General features: G+C 47.5%; 1 protein-coding gene across 1 annotated transcript in view; it reads left to right on the forward strand.

Moving 5' to 3' along the window:
- The first annotated feature begins 1,325 nt into the window (after positions 1-1,325).
- Positions 1,326-22,455, forward strand: part of FER1L5 (fer-1 like family member 5) — a 50,651-nt gene continuing 29,521 nt past the window's right edge. Inside the window, exons 1-18 of the mRNA XM_063077735.1 lie at positions 1,326-1,410; positions 3,491-3,543; positions 4,163-4,254; positions 4,850-4,958; positions 6,569-6,623; positions 7,096-7,205; positions 8,100-8,228; positions 10,072-10,134; positions 10,869-10,919; positions 14,662-14,692; positions 15,323-15,438; positions 15,672-15,795; positions 16,229-16,281; positions 18,084-18,152; positions 20,717-20,760; positions 20,840-20,922; positions 21,001-21,095; positions 22,042-22,170. Of these exons, the coding sequence (XP_062933805.1) occupies positions 1,326-1,410; positions 3,491-3,543; positions 4,163-4,254; positions 4,850-4,958; positions 6,569-6,623; positions 7,096-7,205; positions 8,100-8,228; positions 10,072-10,134; positions 10,869-10,919; positions 14,662-14,692; positions 15,323-15,438; positions 15,672-15,795; positions 16,229-16,281; positions 18,084-18,152; positions 20,717-20,760; positions 20,840-20,922; positions 21,001-21,095; positions 22,042-22,170 (1,491 nt within the window). The remainder of the gene's footprint in view (positions 1,411-3,490; positions 3,544-4,162; positions 4,255-4,849; positions 4,959-6,568; positions 6,624-7,095; positions 7,206-8,099; positions 8,229-10,071; positions 10,135-10,868; positions 10,920-14,661; positions 14,693-15,322; positions 15,439-15,671; positions 15,796-16,228; positions 16,282-18,083; positions 18,153-20,716; positions 20,761-20,839; positions 20,923-21,000; positions 21,096-22,041; positions 22,171-22,455) is intronic.

The following is a 22,455-nucleotide window of genomic DNA, read 5'->3' on the forward strand; positions in this document are numbered from 1 at the left end:
ATAAAGGGTATCTCATTGCATTTGTTTGATTATTCATGAGACTGAATTTTTTTTTTCCCTTTTACTTCTTTTGTTTTGTCCACTTGGGTAATCATCTGATACGAACTTTGTCCACGGTTTCCTTTGGGGTAGTCATCTTTTTCTTATTGAATTATAAGAGCTCGCTCTATAAAGTTAATAACCTTTTGGACATTAAATATGTTGCCAGTGTTTTCCTTCCATTGATATTTGTCTTTTAACTTTAAGGTATATTCTCTATACAGGAATTTTTAATTTTACGCAGTCAAATCTGTCAGCCTTTCCCTCTGTGAGGTCTTTTGTGTCATGCTTAGTTTGGAAAATCAAAAACAAAGCAAAAAGCATTGTGTTGTGTTTAGATTTTAGAAAAACTAGCAGGAAGTACTTTTTCTTTTTAAATCGGCTGCACTAGAAAACAATCTTCACACTATGATCACATATCCAAGCATTTTAGTCTTTTAATGCCATGCGTATTTTAGAACAGAGAGTAAGCTTGCTGCTAACTAGTTGTTGCATTAACTAATACACCTTTTTAAAATAGTCATTTTCACTCTAACCATTGGATAAGATGTAATTTACATAATGTTCAAGCCTAAAGCAGAAAAGGTCTTACTTAATGTGAACCACAGGAACAAACGACCCAGGTCCGTGCTCATGCCTTGATAGTAATAAGGACAGCCACAGCAAAACTGTCCTGGCATGGAGGGTTTTCTTTAACCTTACAAACCCAGCCACCAAAAGAGCCCATTAATTAAAAAGCTGATTTCCCTTTGTTAAAGAGGAACTCATATCTAAACTAGGTTTCCTTTAAAAAAAAAAAAAAAGGAGGCTTAAATGTTTTGTTTCTGCAGTAGGAAGGGCCTCCCCTGACACCTAGTTGAGCTAGTCCTTGATTTCCTTATGCCTTCTCTTACTTTCTCATCTAAATTGTGTGACTTTGGCAATGATTCACTCCAGACAACTTGCTCGTATAAAGAGAAAGCATTACCCTTATGCCTGATCTTGAAAGCAAAAGGACAAGAAGAGTAAGAGAAAAGAAAGAAGAAATGTAAAGCAGCTGGGTCTTTTTGTTTCTCTAGGCCCAGTCACCACAAGCCACTCACTTTATACTCTTATTACTTCTCCCTCCTTTCACTCCCCTTGATTCCTCTCCAGAAACAAGAACCACCCACCTTTGTGACATCCCTTCTGTTGCTAAGCAACTGACACAAGGCTCCAATCACCCTGGAGAAGCTCTGGACCAAGGAGCTCCAGGAAGAAAGGTGTAGCGCTGCAGAAGAAAGGAGGGGAGGAAGCAGGTCTCAGAGATGCTGCGGCTTGAGGTGCAGTCAGCCAAGATTGAGCCGCCCCTGTCCCCCCCACCCAAACCCTGTGTGTCCATCGATTTTAGAGGTGAGAGTCAGGGTTCTGCATGGGAGAGAGAGCCCCAAGAGGCAACATACATTCGGTGAAAAAATAGACTTATTGGTGCCCTATGATGTAGAAGATGCTCTCTGTGATGAAATGATGAAGTGGGCATTGTCCAGCTCTTTCAAAACGTGCCATCTTTATTGCTATTGTTTCTCTTCTTATGACTTCTTTGCCTCCCTTTTTTCCCCAGGGAGTGGCTGTAGGAAAAGAAGAGGACTCTGCCCCTCGACCTTCTTCCATGAATTAGGGCTGTGCCTTAAACTAAGGTTTAGAGAAAAAAAGTCCCTGCTTCATAAGATGGATATGATGATTTAAAAAGATAATACATGTACAACCCTAAGTACAAGTTCTAGTAATAACTGCTCAATAATATTAATTTCTTTTGAATGAGCTTGTTACAATTGACAAAGCCTTTTCACATGTATAACTATGCTCGCTCCTCACATCGATTCCATGAGATAGATGTGCCAAGTCTTATTGTCTCTATTTTTTATAGCTGAGGAAAAAGCAGTCTAAGAGGGGTGGGGAGGAGGGGGGTGATAGGCTTTAAGAGAGAGAACAAGAGAGATTAAGCATATCTATAATATCAAACAGCTGGGAGGGAAAAGGGACTACAAGAAGGAAAAAATGGTGAAAGTCTATTGGGGGACAGTATAGGAGGTGGATGCAGGAAAATGAGATTTTCCAGGATCTTTAGGGAGACAGAAAATGGGGTCCAAGAGAAAAGAGGACACAGCCGTTCCTACAAGAGACATGAGTAAAGAATGAAATTCCTTTAACATTTTTTTCTGGTCTGTGAAACCGTGCTTGCTGAACATGACAACACTCAGAGATGGAATGTTTCGGACTCCAGGCTCACAGGGTGATGTGTGCTCACGTCCCCAGTTTGCAGGTTTCAAGAAGTGTAGTGGGAGTTCAATATGTATGAGTATTTGCCCTGATCGAATAATTTTATGGTTAGCCAGTCAAGAGACAGCTTCTCTCCTTGATTTCCAGCCATGTTCCCCACCACCTTGTGGGTACCATCTTTCCTTCTTCTAGAAATTTCTCAGGCTGGCCAGTTAGCTCAGTTGGTTAGAGCACAGCCTTGTAACGCCGAGGTCAGGGTTTGGTTCTCCATGCCAGCCAGCCACCAAAAAATATACAGATATCTCTTACAAAGATGCCTAAATGTTCTGGGTTTGCCCACAGATTCTTATGATTGCATGTTTGATATTTTTTATTCCTCTTGTCCTGTCCTTCCCAACCTCTCCAGCCATACACCATCCACTACCCTGCACGCCTTCCCATCACCACAGCCCACCCTCCTCATTCTTTCACGGGGGAGAAGCTCAAAGTAATTTAGCAATTTAGAGATTCTTTTGCAGGGCTATAGACTGTCCTCTGTTAAAGATATTTCTGGGGGAGGGGGATTTTAGTGGATGGAGAGCTTCAACCCATTACAGACGTTTCAGGATGTCTTCATTAGGGTACATTAGGCTTTGCTCTGGTAAAAAAATGAACTCTTAAATCTCAGTGGCTTCACAATAAAAGTTTACCTTGTGCTCACACCAAGTCGTGCGTGCATGGTGCTGGTCAGGCTCCTGGGTGGCTCCTCCAAACAGTAGTTTCAGGACCAGCTGCTAGCTCCTTATGGCTGTGAAGTCATCCCGGCACCACCCTGCTGGCAGGTCATGAGGGTGGCTATAGGGAGACGAGAGAAGGAGAATGGAGAATCTCATGGAGCTGCTAGGAGCCAGGCCTGGCAGTGATGGAAATCACTCCCACATCCTGTTGGTCAGAATGAGTCCCATAGTGCAACTTGACTGCAAGACGCTGGGAACTATGTACACAGGAAGAAAGTTAAATGATCAGATAGCATTATCTGTCACACAGGGTGACAAAAAGTGAGAACTTTTGAAACCCCGAGAGAGAGAAAGAAAGAAGCAACTGGTTCCAAAGAAGCAACCTGCCAATGTAGACTTGAAGTTTTCTTAGAGTGGCCTACCTCTCTTTGCCCCACTCATATCCAGACATTGAAATATTTCCTACCACCAATGCCAGTCCCTTGGTGTCTTTACAGATATCCAGAAGAGAACTCATGTGGTGGAAGGGAATGACCCTACGTGGAACGAGGTAGACACCAGGGCAAACCCAGAAGAGGAAATGACAACTCCAATAGCAAGGGGGCAGGGGTGAAGTCCAGGCAGGTGCTCAGAAGTCTAGGGAGGGGACGGGGAGCCTTTCAAGCTTTTCTCAAGGCTGGGGCATCTTGGCCTAGGAGTAGTCTTTGATCTGACAAAGCTGTGAAAGCCACATCTGCCCACAGCTCTTCTTGGCCCTTCCCCCTCACCTCTGGGTATGAACCATGGTATGTCCCATCACCTAGTCCAACAGGGCCTTCCTGATGTTCCTAGAAGCCCAAAGAAGAGTCTAGGCTCCCTGAGCAGGATCCCTTCTCATCTTCCATCCACCCATGCTGTCCCACCCTCACCCCCAGTCCCCAAACCCCTTAACTCCTAAGACACCCATGTTATTGCAGTTCAAGCTGCAGAAGCCCAGGTAAGATGCCCCACACCTTGGTGAAAGATAGCAAAGGCCATCTCCTTAGGAAAGTAGACATGAGGGAGCTTCCTCAGTTTTAGAGAAACACAGTGTCGGCCCATTCCCCTGTCTTTCCTCAATTTCTAGAAGGGTGGGAAGGGAAGGGCCGAGGAAGGATACTAACCTCTCTGTGTCCCCCCTCCCCACAAAGACCCTAGTCTGGCACCTCTGGAACCGCCCTCTGGAAAATGACTCCTTCCTGCAAATCATCCTTCAGGACATAGGCTCAAAAAAGGAAGAAAGGTGAGGCAGAGAGGGCAGGAGGAGCCTAACTCCCTGGCCAAAGCAGCAGAGGATGATGTAGCTCTTGTCTCTAATCCGTAACTCATTCAACCAGCTAAAGAACAAAAAGAGGGTGGGTATTGAAAGGGGAGCCAGGCTGGGAGTGCAAATCAGCTAGGACTAGGAACTTGGGAACCCAGCTGCGGCTCTCTCCATCTGAAGCCATGGACCTTGCATCTCTGCTTCTGACTGCCCAACCTTGGCTTCTCATCAGGGCCCCATTCTAGGACCCAACTGAGACTAACGTCCCACTGAGAGCGAAGCTGTGGCATCCCAGGTCGAAATCCCTAGGACAGAGAATCTGACTGGCCCAGCTTCAGTGAGGTGTCCACCCCTGGTCCAATCAGCTGTCACTTGCCCTGGGAGCCCGAAGCCAATTCCCACAGAGTGGAGAGCCCTGCGCCCTCTGGTGGATGCTTTGCCTCACTGCGTTCTTCAGCCTCTGGACAACGCAGCCTCTGGGAATAAACCACATCTATCTAAAGCCATGCCAGGGACAGAGAAGGACACCCTTTCCCTTGGCTCAGGATCTCACACCTGCTCCTTGTCTCTCCAGGTTCATTGGCATGGCCACAGTACTACTCAAGCCATTGGTGAAACAACCGGGTAAAGTCCTTGTTGTGAAGGACCTGACCCTACTCAACCATTCCATGACGCCCACAGACGTGAGTCAGGCCCAGGCAGGGCAGCCGGAGGAATGGGGAAAGGCAAGCAGAGGGAGGACTAGTGCCCACCCCACGGGAGTGCTTCCTGCCCTGGGGGCCACATCACACTGCCATTGTCACCTGACTCCCCCACCCTGCCATCCAAATGCCCATCTACCCTTCTATCCATCTATGCAGATGGATCAATGGGCCCTCCACTAGGAATCAGCCACTGTGCTAGGCACTGGGATACAAAATTGAATGAAGCCCACTGTCTTTTGGAGTAGGCATCCCTCACAGTGACAAGAGCTCCAGCACATGTACAAGGTTCAGTGAAGCTGAGCCACTGAGGTCAGGAGGGAGTGAATGGTTCAACTTGGGAGGTAACGGGAGGCTCTAAAGAGGAGGTGATGTTTAAGAGGTGTGGAAATATATGAAGGCTGACCAAATGAGAACAAGCAAGGCTATTTATTCCAAGCTTGCTCGAGCAAGGGGGTCGCCACCATCACTTGTGTTTTGGCAGAGACTCAAAGGCAAGCAGGCAAGTGGGAAAGCTTCATAGTGGTGCTGTTGGCATGGGGAAGCTGGAGGCGGCTCACTAGGAGCCCAGCATCCTATACAACTGGTTAAGTGTGTATATTTGGCTTTCTCTGGTTGGTTCTAAGTTGGAAGTAGGGACAAAAATTAAGGCAGCTAACAGTTATTAATCAAGGCCTGGCCATTTGGGGCTGATCATTATTGTTTGGCTTCCTGGATTATTGCTGGAGATAGTGGTGTGACTTTCTACAAGCCTGACTTATAGCAGGCTGGCTTACTGGGCTGGTTAGTGTAGATAATGGATTGGTTTCCTGGGCTGGTTGCTGCAGATTGTGGGTCAGTGTTCTATTTTAACATATGGTCTGGCCCTTATCCATCCATTTGTATATTCAGTCCCTCAGACGAGTCACAAGGAGGAGCGTGGGTTTGCACAATGGACAAGCAAGGAAGCTGAATCTAGATGGGTATAAGAACGAGGCAGGTTCAAGGAGGGCAGGCTGCCTACATTCTGGCACACAGTGGAGGTGAATGGGGCGGGAGATCCGAGGCTGAGTGGGCATTCAGGCCAGAGGTGAAGGGTCTTGTGATCTATGCTGGTGAGTTGTGACTTTACTTTGATCGTTTAGGGCACTTAGGAGCTGTTTAGGGGGCAATCCTGGAGATGGGAGTCTGGATGGGTAGCGAGAGTGCTTGGAGGCATGAGGTCAGTTCAGAGAGTTTGCAGGAGTTCCCACATGAGGTCATAAGATGTTGGGCTTGGAGAAGACTTGTTAACACCCGTGGCTCTGGATTGGTCCCAAGTCATCTCTCTCTCTTCCCAGCCCTCCTGCATCCTCTTCTGCCACCATCACTATGTGACGCCTTTATCTCCAAGTTCCCTCCAGTGTAACCCATCACTCTCTCCTCACCAGTTTATAACCTCCCTCCACCCAGACTGCACAGGGGCCCATGGAGTGGCCCCGTACTATGGTCAGCATCATTTCCCCCAGGAGGACTGGGCGTGAGCCCCAGCCAGGCTGCATAAGGTTCAGCTGCTGTGACTTGGTCAAGGGTCACAGGGTCCAGTTTATAGCTCCCCTGCCTTTGCCTTGCAGTGCACTGTCACCCTACAGGTGGCCCATATGAAGAGCTGGGGTATTGAGAAGACAGGTATGTTCTTCCCTGGGACTCACTCCTGCCCTTCTGCAAGCATAGCTGGATGGGCTCTTTGAGACCTTTGAGACTCAGCCCTTGAGGCTTACAGAAGGGACATGACCAGCTTAGGGTCCCTAGGAACTACAGGGGTCTAGGGGCCAGGTCTCCAGACATCTGGTGGAAGCCATCCCGATACGTCCACTTATCATCTATAGACATAAGAGCCAGCCTCCAGTAGGCTGCAGAGGGAGACAAGAGTGTTCATTTCCAAAAGCCCCCGTGTGTGGAGGTTGGGGTCCAGGGATGCATAGTTACTGAGGGTGGGAGGAGCCTGTGGGAATGTTCTGGGGAGGACATGTGCCCCCATCAGGGCCTCTTGGCCATGTTTTTAGCTAGTGGTCACTGGGGACAGAACAGTGAAATGGGGGAAATGCCTCAAAACCTCCTGGGCCTGGGCCTCCGAGCCCGCCCTGGACTGTTTCCCCAGGGCACAAAGACCTCCTGGGCATGACTACTAGAGAGGCAGCCAGGCAGAAACTGATGGTTCCCAGCCCCACTGGACACAGGGCTCTGTCCTCAAAGCCCCAGCACTTTCAGGTGAGGACCCTCCAGACTGAGAGCCCCTCCCACCAGCCTGGTGCCCTTGCTGGTTTTGCAGGCCATCCCCTCCCCTCCAAAGGTTATGGTAGAAGGTCAGAGCTTCGGACCCAGCTTCAGCTCTTCAGATCTCACCACATCCCCTGCTCCTCCAGGAGCCATTCTGGGGAACTTCTGCCTGTGGCTGAAGGTAGAGACAGCTCTGCAAGGCTGTGCACCAGCAGAGGGCATGGACTCTGCCCTTCTGGAGTCCTTTCCTTGTTGGCAAGGTCAAATTAACTGTACAGGAGAGGCTAAGGAGCATGTGAGGGGATCTGTAGGAAGGACCACAGTTTCCATGTGAATTCGGGACCCTCATCCCGTGGCTTACCAACTTCCCTCCAATCTCTAGCCTGTGGCCTAACATTTCCGCCATGGTTAGGCCTGCTGCCCAGCCTACCCAGGAGGCTGGGAGTCATCCCTGACCACCCCTCTTCCTGTATGCAGCCAATGCCCAAGGCCTAGCTTTTAATATCACCCAAATGCCCCCACTTTTCCCCACCACCTCCATTCCCTGGTCTGAGCCACCACATCAATCACCTCCTGAACGCTCGGCCTTCCGCTCTCTCCTGTCCATTCTTCAGCCAAAGTGTTCTTTCAAAGATGTCATTTTCATCATGCCACACGTCTGTTTAAAAATCCCCAGTGTCCTTGGGACAAAACCCAGCTGCTTACAATGGCTGCCCCGGCCCTTGATAACCCAAGCCTGCCTACCAAGTCAGCTCCTCCTAGCCTTGTCCCTGTGGGCTCTCTCTCTAGCCACAGTAGCTAAAATGTTTCTTATCAGAAAAATTTTGGTCTTGAGAAAGAAGCCCAGGCCCCCGGCATCAGGTCCTCCTGTCTTCTCCTGCGAAGGTTCGAGTGAAGGTGTTTGAAGCCCGACAGCTCATGGGCAACAACATCAAGCCGGTGGTGAAGGTGTCTATCGGAGGCCAGCAGCACCAAACACGGATCAAGATGGGAAACAACCCTTTCTTCAATGAGGTGGGCTGAATGGGGCATGTGGGGCCAGTGGGCAGCCAGGGGCTGGGCCTTTCCTCCAGACAGCCAGCAACCTTGCTTCTTGACTAGGGTGTTGTATTAGTTCATGTCTGTTGCTTATAACAAAATAGATGGAACTGGGTATTTTATAAAGAAAATGAAATTTATTGCTTACAGCTTCTGAGGCTAGGAAGTCCAAAGTCCAGGGACACAGATGGTTAAGGCCTCTGTGGTGACAGTACCACAGGAGTCTCATATGGCAGAAAATGGTAGAGCAGAGAGAGAGCTAACCTCCTCATTCACTCTCCTTTTAAAGCCCTCCAAACCATGCCCCTGACCACCGTTTTTTTGTGTGTGTGTGTGTGACCGGTAAGGGGATTGGAACCCTTGGCTTGGTGTCGCCCGCACTGCGCTCAGCCAGTGAGCGCACCGGCCATCCCTATATAGGATCCGAACCCATGGCCTCGGCGCTCCCAGTGCCACTGTGCTCCCAGCGCTGCACTCTCCCGAGTGAGCCACAGGTTCGGCCCTGACCACCATTTTTAATCCATTCACTACTGCACAGTCCTACAATCTAATCACCTCTTCAAAGCCCCACCTTTCAATTACCATAATAGGATTTCCCACCCTCTTAACAGTCCCAGTGGGGGCTAAGTTTCTAATACATAAAACTTGGGGGACACAATTCAAGCTTCAGGGAGGTTTGAGGGGACATAATTCAATCCACTAGAGATGTCTTTGTGTATTTGCTCCACAAACATTTACTGAGCACCTGCTGAGGGCTAAGCACTGTACTTAGCACTGGAAATACAGAAAAGTATCATTTGGAGCCCTGCAGTTGAGGAGCTAGTGGTCTGGTGGGGGGCACAGCCCAGGAATCCATAAACAAACACAGTTGGGCAGAACGGGGTTGACAGGGGTCTGGGAGTACTGTTAATGGAGCAGGGAAATGCAGGCCCAGCCCACGTGCATTTCGTCACTGCTGGAGCCCCAAATTGTAGCACTGTGTCTGATATGCAGTAGGTGCTCCATAAATACTTGTTGCATTGGTGAATAGACAAATAAAAGATAAAAAGACATACGAAAGGAAGCTAAGGGCTGGCCAGATAGCTTAGTTGGTTAGAGTGCAGAGTTGACAACACCAAGGTTAAAGGTTTGGATCCTGTACCAGCCAGCCACCAAAAAAAAATTTTTTTAAAGGAAGGTGGGAGGAGTAAGTGAAGCTGGGGGCAGTGGAGAGGACTCAGAAAAGGCTCCATAAATCTCGAAGTAAGAGTCTACCAGGGAAGAACGGACAGAGTGGGGGAAGAAAATTCAGGAAAAAGAAAGTGTTTTCAAAGACCTGGAAGCAAGAAGCAGCATGACTTGATAGAAGTACAGATATGGGTGTGGCTGGAGGGGAGTGGCTGGAGGAAAGCCTTCAATATGGGCTAGGGTCCCATCATGGACGGCACTTGGGAGCCATGGAGGACTTAAGCAGGAGAGTGACAGGCCTAGGTTTGTGTTTGGAAAAGGCGGTTCTAGCTACTGCAGGGAAAGGGGGTGAAGTGGACTGACAGGGCAATCTAGAAGGAGGTGAAGGCTTGAATCTCCATCCTGGGGCACCTCGCTGGGCCTTGAGCTGCTAGGTTCTCGAAGGATTCCCTACTCCTGCCATATACCTAGGCAGAAAGCCCTCTAGGAGCCCAGGAGGCTTGTGCTTCCGGAGTGTGAGGGTGTAGTATGCTGAAAGTCACCGAAATGGGCAAAGGCGGGGAGAAGCACGTTACTCTGAGTTGACTGAGTTCGTGGGTGAAGTGATAGAAGAAAAAATCATTCACCCCTACCTGAATTCTCTCTGCCTCAGCTCTTCTTCCAGAATTTCTATGAGATTCCTGCAAAGTTCTTCGATGAGACCATCTTGATCCAGGTGAGGAGCCAAACTGATCCCTAGCAAGATGGGCCCACTTTCTTGTCCCACTTCAATACGGGAAGCGCATTGGCCCCACCCTTAGAGCCAGGGTCACTTCAGATTGTCTTTCTGACCCCAAGGCAGCATCTCCACCACCTACCTCACATCCTGGCAGCCCAGATTACTCACTCATTCATTCATTCATTCATTCATTCATTCAACAAACATTATGGAATGCCAACTGAACAAAGCAGCCCTCCCCTGTGTGGGGGGATCCTCATGACACCAAAAGCCCCTCAGAGAGGAATACTACATTCTCCAACCAGAGGGAGCCAAACAATGGTGAACATGTGTTTATCAAGTGCCTACTACGTGCCCAGCATGGGGCTAAGCAGGACAAGGAGGCCTCTCCCGTTGAAGAGTTTACATGTCTTTGGGAACACAGACACGGGAAACAACCAGGACAAGATGTAATGGGGAACTTGATTGCAATACCTTGCTTTGTGTTGACTTGGGACAGGTGAATTGGCATCTCTGATCAATTTCCCCATTGGTAAAGGAGAATTAAAAATCTGAACCTTACAGGGTTCCTTTGAGAATTAAATGAGAAAAATTACGTACAAGCGCCAGCCATTAGGAAGCATTCAATAAATCCTAGAGGATTCTGGAGGTGCCCTTACTATTCCTTCCATGGGGAACGGGGGAAACAGGGGTTATAAATAATTAAGATATTTCTGGGAACTCCCTTGCAGGTGGTGAACTCCTCAGTGATGAGATACCATGCAGAGATTGGGAGATTCCAAGTGAGCACTGTGTAAAGAAAGAGGTTTGATGAAACAATTATAGAGACTCACACTGTTCTCCACACCCGAGTCTAGGGGAAAGGACTTGGATTTTCACATAGAAAGATCCAGACTTGGATCCACCTACCAATTGGGTGATTTAGACAAGTTATTCTGAACCTCTTCTTTCTCATCTGTAAAATGGGGATAATAATATATCCAACCAGCAGGGTCATTGTGAGAAGTTAACATTTATGGAAGTGTCGGGTGCTGGGTGCCATGATGAATTCCCCACACCCATAGTACTGTGGACACAGTTCAAATCTCTGCCTCTGAGAAACAAAAGCAGAGCATCCAAAAAGGCCAGCCTAAGTGTTGGAGAAACTTAGAGAAATAGTGATGCTGTGAGGACGGAGTGAAAAGATGTGATTTGGAAAGACAGACTAAGAGATGAAGAGAGTTTACACACAGTCATGATGGGCTAAACTAAGATTCTCCAAATCCAGGAAAAGGTAGGTTGCTAGATTAACTCTCAGACAGGGTGCCCAGTTACTTGAATCTTAAATAAACAACAAATACTTTTAAAATATGAGAATACGTGTGTCCCAAATTTTGCATGGCTCCTCACCCAATATTGTGGGGGACATATGTATACTAAAAAAGGAGTCATTGTTTATCTGAAATTCAAATTTAAGTGGCCATTCTGTATTTTTATTTGCTACATCTGGCAACCTTAGAAACAAGGCACCACCGTTGAGAAAGGCAAATTGAGGACAAATCAAAGTTTCTTTCTCAGGGTTACAGGAGTGTGGAGAGTCGTGACCCGCCCCTCCCCCATGTCACCCACAAAAGCAGCAGCACAGATTTAGAAATTAAGATTCTAGGGCCGACCCCGTGGCGCACTCGGGAGAGTGCGGCGCTGGGGAGCGCAGCGACGCTCCCGCTGCGGGTTCGGATCCTATATAGGAATGGCCGGTGCACTCACTGGCTGAGTGCCGGTCACGAAAAAGACAAAAAAAAAAAAAAAAAAAAAAGATTCTAGAGAGGTTAGATGGCAGAAGGTAAAAAGCACAATTTCCAGACAGTTGAATAAGGTAGAGGTCAAAGAAAACGTGAGCTTGACTGAGATTTTTTTAATATTAGTTTTTGTTTTGGAAAATTTCAAACATACCCCAAAGTAGAGAAAATAGTATGATGAACTCCCACATTCTCATCGCTGGACTTCAGTTTGTGGTCGATCTTGTCGTACCCACACCCAGCTCACCTCTCTTTCTCCACTCGATGATTTTGAATCAAATCTCAGGCCATCATATTGTTTTACCTTTAAATATTTCAGTACATGTCTCCAAACACAAAGATTTTATTAAGCACAACGACAATATAATTATGACATCTAAAAAAATCTTTATGATTTCTCGATAGCATTAAGTATCTAGTCAATGTTCACTTTCCCCTTATTGTCTTACCAATCCTCTTATAGTTTGTTCAAATCAGGATCCAAACCAGGTCCATTCATAGAAGTTGACTAATAATGTATTTTAGGTCTCTTTTATCCTGTTGGTCCTTTCTGCCCTGCCCTCTTTTTTTTTTTTTTTAATTTGCGATTTATTTGTTAAGGAAATTGGGTAGTTGGACCTATAGTTTTCCCCGTCTGGATTTTGCTGAGTGCATCACCATGTGCTCCCCTCCCTCCTCCTCCACCCCACATCCCTACCTAGAGGCTTGAATAGGCTTGGCTCAATCACTTGGGAAGGTGACCTCAAGAATGTCTGTTGGTCTTTCTATTTATTTGTTTGTTTGTTTGTTTGGTGGCTGGCTGGTAACAGGGATTGAACCCTGGACCTTGGTGTTATCAGCACTACATTCTAACCGAGCTAACCTGCCAGCCCTTGGTCTCTTTTTATGTTGTTAACAGCTATTGATGATCACCGCCTAGGTCTATTGTTTCATTAGAGGGGGACTGAGTTTTCATTTTGTTTTGCTCTGTTACAGCTTTATTGAAGTACAATTGATTTATGATGAATTGCACTATTTAAAATGTACAACTTGTTTTAAAATATGCACACACCTGTGAAACCATCATCACAGTCAAGATGACGAACATATTTGTCACATCTATCACCTTGAAAAGTTGCCTCATGCCTCTTGGTAATGCCTCCCTCTCACTCCCATCCCCAGGCAACCACTGATCTGCTTTCTGTTACTATAGATTGTTTGCACTTTCTAGAGTTTCCTATACATGGAATCACACATATATACCCTTTGTTGTCTGGCTTCTTTCACTCAACATAATTATTTTGTGATTTACCCATGTTTTACATGTCAGTAGTTCATTCCTTTTTATTGCTGAGTAATATTTCATTACATGGATGTACCACAGTTTGTTTATCCAATCACCTGTTGATGAACATTTAGATGTTTCCAGTTTTTAGCTATTACAATGAAGCTGCTGTAAACATTTGTGTACAAATTTTAATACAGACATATGTTTCACTTTCTCTTGGGTAATATGTAAAAGCAAAATGACTAGATCATATGGTAGGTGTATGTTTAACTTTTTTTTTTTTTTTTTTTTTTGTCTTTTTCATGACCGGCACTCAGCCAGTGAGTGCACTGGCCATTCCTATATAGGATCCGAACCCGCGGCGGGAGCGTCGCTGCGCTCCCAGCGCCGCACTCTCCCGAGTGCGCCACGGGCTCGGCCCAATATGTTTAACTTTTAAAGAAAATTCCTAACAGTTTTTTCCCAAAAATTCCAAACAGGTTTTACCATATTATATTCCCACCAGCAGTGTATTAGAGTTCCGGTTGCTCCACATTCTCATCAACACTTAATACAGTCTGTCTTTTTTATGATCGTCATTGTAATGGTGTGCAGTGGTGTCTTGTGGTATTTTAATTCACACTTCCCCAGTGACTAATGATGTCGAGCATCATTTCATGTGCTTGTCACCTATATATCTTCTTTGGTGAAGTGTTTGTTCAAATCTTTTCTCATTTTCATTGGGTTTCAATAGTTTTCTTACTATTGATATATGATTAGCAAATATTTACTCCCAGTATATGACTGCCCTTTCAGTTTGTAACAGTGTCTTTCAAAGAGTAGAAGTTTTACATTTTGATGAAGTCCAATTTATCAAAATTTTCTTTTCTGGACTGTGCTTCTGTTGTTGTATCTAAGAAGTGTTTGCCTACCTAACGCAAGGGGGTGACTGAGTTTTAAGGCAGGTCTACATCCAGAATTTTGGGACTGATCTATGGAAGTTTCAGATGTGGGTTACAAGGGGGGCCAGACTACTCTATGGTGCCTTGCCCCATTCTTACCACCTTCAGTCCTGCACCACATCCCTCAGGCTTCTGTCAGAAACCATCTCCCAGGGGAAAGGGAAAACCCATAGTCTCTCTGCCAACTCCTACCTTGACCACCCTCTTCCCCAGGACAGGAGACACCCTTTCCCCACCCAGCATCAGGGAAGAGCAAGGCTGTGTTGGCAGGGTGGCACAGCGTGGCATTAAGGAGCTTTTCAATGCAGCCTTCCTCACTTACCAGCTGTAAGACTGGGCATTTCCCTCAAACACAGTATCCTCCTCTGCAAAGTGGAGGTGACAAAGGACCTACCTTCTAAGTTGTAGTAAAGACTAAAGGAGTTAAGGCAGAGAATGTACTCAAGCACTGGTAGCTAGTATTGTCATTGGGTTAGTTGGTAATACAAACCTTGGCTGCAGGCCCTAACTAATCCTCCCCCCACTCTTGTCTTTTCAGACAGATATTGGGTTTATCTACCATTCTCCAGGTAGGTAACAGTTGCTGCAAATATGTGTGCCTTCTGAGAAAAATCAGGCCAGAGTCTAAACACCTCAAAATCTCCATATGTTCAACACATGGTAGGGGGTATTAGAGGGTGTAAATAGTTTTGTCCTTGATTTTACTGTACTTTACTGTATTTTATATTACCCTATAATAATAGCATCTTTCTCTGAAAAACTCAGGGTATCCCATTGAGTGAAATGCTGACCTTTTATTGCAACCCTGGGCTTGATTTCTATTTTTTGAGGCCAGAATTGGGAGATTGATGTTTCAGTGGAGGCTTCCACCATGACCTGGCCACAACACACATAGCAGGTTGAGATTTGGATTTGGAGGTGAGGAAAATGCTTGCCTCTATAGTGTCTAGCTCCAGACCAGGCCAGTAACTTCAGTGGGTTTCCAGGGTGGGAACAGGAGTCCCTCTTCCCTAGAGGCGATTGTCGGCAGCCTTGTGCGTGCACTGTCATTGCTTATTGGTAAGAGTGGCTCCCATTTTCCTCTGCCACAGGATGGAAACCAGGATACATGAGACATGTTTCCACCCCCTTCTCCCCCAGAAACAAAGGCAGTTTTAGAGACTGAAGGCTGGTCTCCCATGGCCCCTCTGCCTCTCCAGGTCACACACTCCTGAGGAAATGGTTAGGCCTCTGCCAACCAAATAATCCTGGCAGTGGCGTGAGAGGCTACCTGAAAGTCACCATCTGTGCCCTTGGTGTGGGAGACCAGGGCCTGGTGAGACTTCCCCCAATATCCCAGTAACATTTCCTTCCCCAGCTGCTTCCTTAGGGCTTCCCTGGGCCCTCAAAGTGGCTATTTACCTTCACAGCCTTCCCTTTGTCTGCTCTGTCACTGCAGGGTGACCCACTTGCCCTGCACCAAGTAGGAGAGGTGGGGAAGCAAAGCCTGGTGGCCTTGGCTGGGACCTCGCCATAACCTTGACCCTACCAGCTCTCTGTTCTCTCTAGATGGATCAAAAGCTGCCCTACGTGGCTGATGACACTGATGTTAAGATCTTCAAGTCAACAGCAGTCCCAGTCAACATAGCTTACTTACAGTTCTTCATCTACTGCGCAGAGGACCTTCATCTCAGTTAGGGTCAGGGTGGCAGAGGGGAGGAGGCAACCCTGAGGTTCCCCACATAATGGCACCCTGGATCCTCATGGAGCTTCCTCATTCCTTTTGACACTAACTGAAGATTTGGGGTAGGGGGACAGGGTGAGACTGAAATCCACCAAGAATTGCTTTATGAAGTTCCTATGGCCACCCTTTCAAATGGGCGCCATGCCCCTGACCTGTCTTTGATACCCAGATGAAGACTCAGGGTTCCCAGTGTCCACCCCACCCCCCATGCCATTACCCGCGGAAGAGGCAAAGTGGTAACTGAAAACAGGTCTGCCCAGTGGGCACCAAACTAAATTATGGGGGAGGGTTTCAGGTTGTTCTGTCACCTCCCTCCCCATTTCCTCCTCATGAGGGAGAAAAATGCTGCTGTCTCAGAAGTCTTTCAACTTCTTGTTCATAGGGGAACACCACTCAGTGAGTCCTGTGTTGGAAGTGGAACTCATCGGGGAGAAGGTAAGTGTGGAAAGGGTCTGAGACCTAGAGCAAGTGGCCCCTAGAAAAAGTAGCGCAGAGGAAGAGGTGGGGCGTGGGCAGGACCCCAGCACTCATATCTCAGCTCATCCACTAATAGCAGTGTGACCCCAGCACCCGGAGCTCTGTGGAGGTGGAAGCCCTGCATGCCGGAGCCATGCCCAGTGCCCTGCATGGAGAAGGTGCCCACTAAAAACCAAATGTGTGACTGCATGGAAAATGAATGAATGAATGAAACATGTGAACAAACAACATTGAAACTGTCACCATCTCCTCTTCGCCTCAGTTTCTTCATCTTATTATTTTATTATTATTATTTTTTTAAAGATGACCAGTAAGGGGATCATTACCCCTTGACTTGGTGTTGTTAGCACCACGCTCTCCCAAGTGAGCTAACCGGCCATCCCTATATGGGATCCGAACCTGTGGCCTTGGTGTTATCAGCACCGCACTCTCCCAAGTGAGCCACGGGCCAACTCAGTTTCTTCCTCTTAAATTGAAGGTTCTGACATTCCATGAATCTCTATGAGTACAGAGTAGCACTTTCTGAAGTGTGCTGATGGGTGTTATTTGCAAAAATGTGTCCTATGTTCAAATTTGGGAAACGTTAAGTTAAAGTTAAATACATTTGTCTCAGAATTCACAAACTATCATTTCTACCATATTCTGTTAGAAGCAAGTCATTAAATTCAGCCCACACATAAGCAAAGGGGAATTAATGTCCACCTTTTGAAGGCAGAAGTACCGAAGAATTTGTGGTCAAATTTAAAGCCACCACACTGAGTATTTACTTCCTAGCAAGTGCTTCGGGTACCCCTGAAACTAGGTGAGATGTTCTCAGGTGGTTAAGTGACACACATTTTTCAAAAATTTGGATATTTCTGTGTTTATCTTAGTGTACCTTAAAAAAGTTTAACTAGGCCAACTAACATTTGATTTCACAGATATCATTGCTTAGAATAAGGCTAAGTTTAAAAATTAAATCAATTGGTAGTTTAAAAGGATATGCTGCTGCTGTCAGTTGTGTTTTTGCCCATTTTTCTGTTGGGATTTTAGAATTTATGTAACAAAATCTATGTGTATGCACTCATATAATAAAGTTAGTAGCCCTATATCTATTTTAAAATTAAGTCAATTGAAACAGGGCCTCAGTAGAGAAAACACGTTGACCAATATCACATAACATGCTATTTAAAAAACTGTGCTATCTGCTCTACGTGAATCCTCATGTAGCACACGCATGCATAGAAACAACATACTGTACCCCACAAATATGTACAAGTAAATGTTAAAATACTTTGAATAAAATAAAATAAATAAATAAAAATAAACTTTAAAAAAAATTAAAATTAAGTCATTGAAAGTTGATTTAAGCAAAAATATTGAGGAATGAGGATCTGGCAAACACTGAGATAAGTACACAAAGGACTAAAGTTGTAGCTGTGGGTCCGGCCCGTGGCTCACTCAGGAGAGTGTGGTGCTGACAACACCAAGGCCACAGGTTCAGATCCCATATAGGGATGACCAGTTAGCTCACTGGGTGAGCGTGGTGCTGACAATGCCAAGTCAAGGGTTAATATCCCCTTATGGTTATCTTTAAAAAAAAAAAAAAAAGTTGTAGCTGTTGAGAAGCTGTCAAAGTGTCTTTAGACCAGGGATTAGCCCGATCTCTCTCTCCTGCAGACAATGTCCATCTGGGGGTTGGACAGGAAGGGCTGGAAGGTGAGGCCGGTGGAGGGAGGAGGGGACAGGCTGGCACTGACACTGCTTTGGGATGTTCCCAGCTGAAGACGCACGTGCAGACCCACACCGACAACCCGATATGGAACCAGATCCTCACCTTCCAGATTCAGGTATGGCTGCTCCATGCCTGCCCTTTCCCCACGGCTCCCCAAACGGAAGGGAAGTCCGGGGGTTTGTGTGGGGGTGCAGATGGGAGGTGGGGGCCAAGAAGCACCGCAAGGGGAGGCTCTGTCTGATAGGGAGCATGAGGAAGACCAGGTCATATTATAGAAAACTCTGCTTTATTTATCCATTATTAACGCAATGAGAGGGCCGTAAAACTGAACGAACTTTTCTGAGAACTTAAATGTGCCCTTTCACTCCCATTAAAAAATAAATCACTTTAAAGACTCATTCCAAATTGTATTATGCACTTTCTTATCATCTAGGCAAAGTGCCCTGAATGTGATTACTGCTCTTTGTTGATGGCCCAGAGGCATGAAGGGAGCATAGATATTATACTGAGTTATACGTAGTGCAGAGAGGTATTTGCTCCTACGCTAACTGGCTCCTCTCTGTGGGGTTCTGTAGTCTGATTTTTAAAGCCTTTCAGTTCTTCCTAACTGGTGGAGCCTTAATGGCCTTTTGACTCTACGCTAGGCTTCGAAGAGCTCTGTGTAAAATAAGAATAAATAGTTCTGAGAGACAACTTGAGCTCTCTCATAGGTGCAAGTGCATAGAACTTTGTGTGACAGGGGTTTGGCTACCCAGGTAGTGTTTATCTTTCTTATACCTTTCATTGTGTAGTGCAAAATTAGCTAATGAGCCCACTACCCTCCTCCATCCTTTGAACTCCCCTCCTTTCCGCTTCTAGAAGCTTCCCCAGTCTGCTTCCTGGTGAGTCATCATTTTCAACCATTCTTCATAATTCCCACTTCCTTGGATGATTTTATAGACTCTTAAAATAGGAGGAGATTTTAGAAGGGGTTTAGTCCACCAGCATCCTTGCCAAGCTCCCTCCCACCTTTTCCTGGCTGTGATGAGGGCTCATGGCCGGGGTCCTCAGACACTCTGTGCATGCCCAGAGTCTTGGGAAGTCCTCCTCGTGATCATCTCCTTTCAGACTCAGAACGAATGGCACAGGCCAGGCCCTCCATCATCCCTGAGAGAGGCCTTCCAACATTTGAAGATGTCCAAACAGCCCCTGGACCCTCACCCATTTTCACCAGAACACAGTCTCCAGGGCCGGGGCCATCTGGATGAAGGACTGACTGTCAGTGGCCCTTTGGAAATGCAGCAGGCAGATGTGAGCCTCACTCTGAAGAGGCAGGATGACCACACAGATGGTAGCATCTGAGTCCAGCTAGTCAGCAGGGAGCAGAGCCCAGGGCACTGCTGAAATGGGCCTATGCCAGCAGCCAGCCCGAGGGTCCCAGGGCAGGAGAGGAGACAGTGCACCAGAGTCAAGATAAGGAACTGTGAAAGGGTAGAGGAAAAGATGGTTCAGCCATGATTATGAATTTGGAGGGTTTGTAATTTTAGAAGACCTGGATGCCTGATGGTGCCCATCTCTCGCAATGTCCTTCCTTAACCCGAGCAATTTCTTCCTTTCTTATTAACCACCTGCTCAACTGGAAAACCCTTTTCTCTCTTCCCCTTGGGTCCCAGCTGCCAGGGCAGGGGGAGAATGGAGGGGGTGAGTGGAGAACTGGGAGGTTCCTAGCCGTGTCCCAAGAATTGCCGTGAGGAGAAAGAGGCCCCGGCTGAGAGGACCTGGAGTCCCACTCAGGCCTCAACCCCAGCAGCTCTGTTTTACACACGGGTTTTTTTCTTTTTTCGGTAATTGAGGAAACCATATGGCACAGTAGAGATGAGACCCAGAAGCTTGGATTCAAATCTGGGCTCCATTCCTTACTATGCGATCTTGAGCAAGTCTCTCTGCCTCTCTGGGCCTCATCCTCCATCAGCATGTAGGGACAGTCACAGCCCTCACTGGGGTTATGACAGAATGCACAGGAGCTCTGAGGCTTCAGCCCCTGCATGTAGCATGAGAACTTCAGGATCTCAACCTCTCAGTGCCTCAGTTTTCCCATCTGAAAATGGGAATAATAATAGCATTGGTTCGTGGGGTTGTTGGGAGGGTTCACTCAGCTATCGTGTGAAGATTGTTCAGCAGAGGCCAGGGACAGCAGAAACCCTCCCGGAATGGCAACTATTACTATCTACTCTTTGAGGAGACAAATGTCCTGCTGTTTAAAAAGTTAACTGCTAGATGTGATGAAAACATTCTAGGGCCACGACCTCTCCATGAGATGATTTGGTGAATGTGTATTTGGACTGTGAAGGGCTGTATTAGGACCATAATCATCGATGAATCCACAGTCAGGGTGGATCCAGGACTCTTGGGTCTTGAAGTTTATACAATTAGGGGGCCATTTTAAGAACAAGAATACAAAACGATCATGTGACAAATCCCAGGCCCCGCCCAGAGCCTTGCAAGAGGCCCATCAAGTGGGAGCTCCTAAAGCCAAAGTTCCATAAGCCCCACTGAAAATCCAGCTTGTCTGTATCAAATGGCTCATTGGTAACTGAGCCAGGCCATGGACCAGACTCTGGACTCCCCAACTGCTCTCAGAACTCCACCAGGACCAGACCGTCTGTGTGCACTCACTGCTCCTCTCTCCTTCCCTTGCAGCTGCCCTGCCTCTCCAGCTATGTCAAGTTTAGAGTCTTGGACTGGTGAGCAACTGGGCAGAGGCTGAGGAGGAGGAAAGGAGAGCCAGGCCAGGGGCTAGCCTGCAAGTGTGTTTCTTCCCAGCTCCAGGAGTAATTACCAGGATGAGATTGGGACTGTCACCCTGTCCCTCAACCAGATCTCGTCCACTGGAGAAGAGATCGAAGGCAAGCAAAGCCCCTGGACTCCTACCTCCCCAGCCTCTCCCACCTGGGCCCGCCCCCTCTCACCCTCTGTACTTCCAGGAATGTACTCTGGCTTCCTACCCTGCTTTGGCCCCAGCTTCCTGATTCTCCATGGGGGTAAAAAGGCCCCCTTCAGGATCCAAGAGGAAGGCGCGGTAAGCTTGTTACTCAGCTGTAGGGAACAGTGGAGGTAAAGCTGACGATGTATAAAGCACTGGGGCCCGGGCAAGGCCCAGGGAGGCCTGGGCCCTGGTTTCTGTCCACTGCGCTCTAGCAGAGGACACGATGAATGGATACAGGACGTGCGCTTTGGTCAAGAAAGGAACAGATGGAGTGCTCTAGGCGTTCGCTCACTGAGGAAGGAAGGGGCTTAGCGGGTAAGATTTTCAGCAGGTGGAAAGGACACGCAAGACAAAGGAACAGCACAGGTACACGTGGAAATGCCTGGGGTTACCCGAGACCAGTGATACGTGCCAGGAACCCAACTGGAATCGGCTTAAACAAAAATAGGGCAGGAGGCTGGGAAGGAATCTGAGTGAGAAAGAGCTGCGGTCAGGGAGCAGGCCCCCCTAGGAGCTCATTCCCCACTCACAGTCTGCTGCTACTTGCGCCTCCTCCGCCTCAGTCTCTCCCACCAAAGTGGCCTCAGCCAGGCCTCCGGGCTGGGAACCTGGCCCCTCGGCCTCAACAGGGAAGGCCAGAGAAGCATTCTAATTGGCCTCTTCAGGTCACGTGTGCCCCCTTGGGCCTATCACTGTGGCCAAGGAGGCGGGGCATGCCTTGAGTGGCTAGGCTGGGGGCCCAAGCTCAGTGGTTGTCAGGGCCTCCTCCAAGCCTGAAGCATTGTGGGCCGCAGAGTCCTTCGAGGTGACGCACGAACGGGACTAGTGGGCAATAAGGGTGCAGGAAGAGGACTCGGGGCCCAGAGGTTTCCCCGCACGGAGGTGTCTGGGGTAGCTGGGATTCTACTGGTTGCAGATGGAGCCAGCCCCAGGCAGGCAGTTACTGGACAACGTCGTCTCTGCCGCAGAGGTTTCAGGGGGATTTGCCTGCTGTTTCTCTCTCAGCCTTTTCTCTCCGTTTTCCTCTCTGTTGCCCCAGTGTATTCCCAACTCTGTTAAGGATGGTTTAGCTTATCGAGGCCGAGTCTTCCTGGAGTTAACCACCCAAATCAAGTCGCATCAAGACTCTACGATGAAGGATCTCTCCCACGAAGTGACCAGCATAGAGGTAACCACGGGAAACAGGTAACCCAGGAAAAAACGGACTTCCTCTGCCTGCCCCTGATTTACTGTGGGCCCCAGTTTCTGACCCTGCAAGAGGCCCTGGCCACAGGCTGTTGGGTGTGTAAGGATGCTCTACCAATCCACCTGATTATTTATTAAGCCCCTGCTGAGGCTTTTTGTGCCAAATCCCAGGTGGTCAGGGGACCCAGTAAAAACTAGATGAGGTTTTGGTTTAAGAAATGTGTAAGCTAGTTAAGAAGAAATGTTTATTCAAGACCTAGTTTCTCAG

This window comes from Cynocephalus volans, chromosome 14 (assembly GCF_027409185.1).
Source record: "Cynocephalus volans isolate mCynVol1 chromosome 14, mCynVol1.pri, whole genome shotgun sequence".
Classification (NCBI taxonomy): domain Eukaryota; kingdom Metazoa; phylum Chordata; class Mammalia; order Dermoptera; family Cynocephalidae; genus Cynocephalus; species Cynocephalus volans.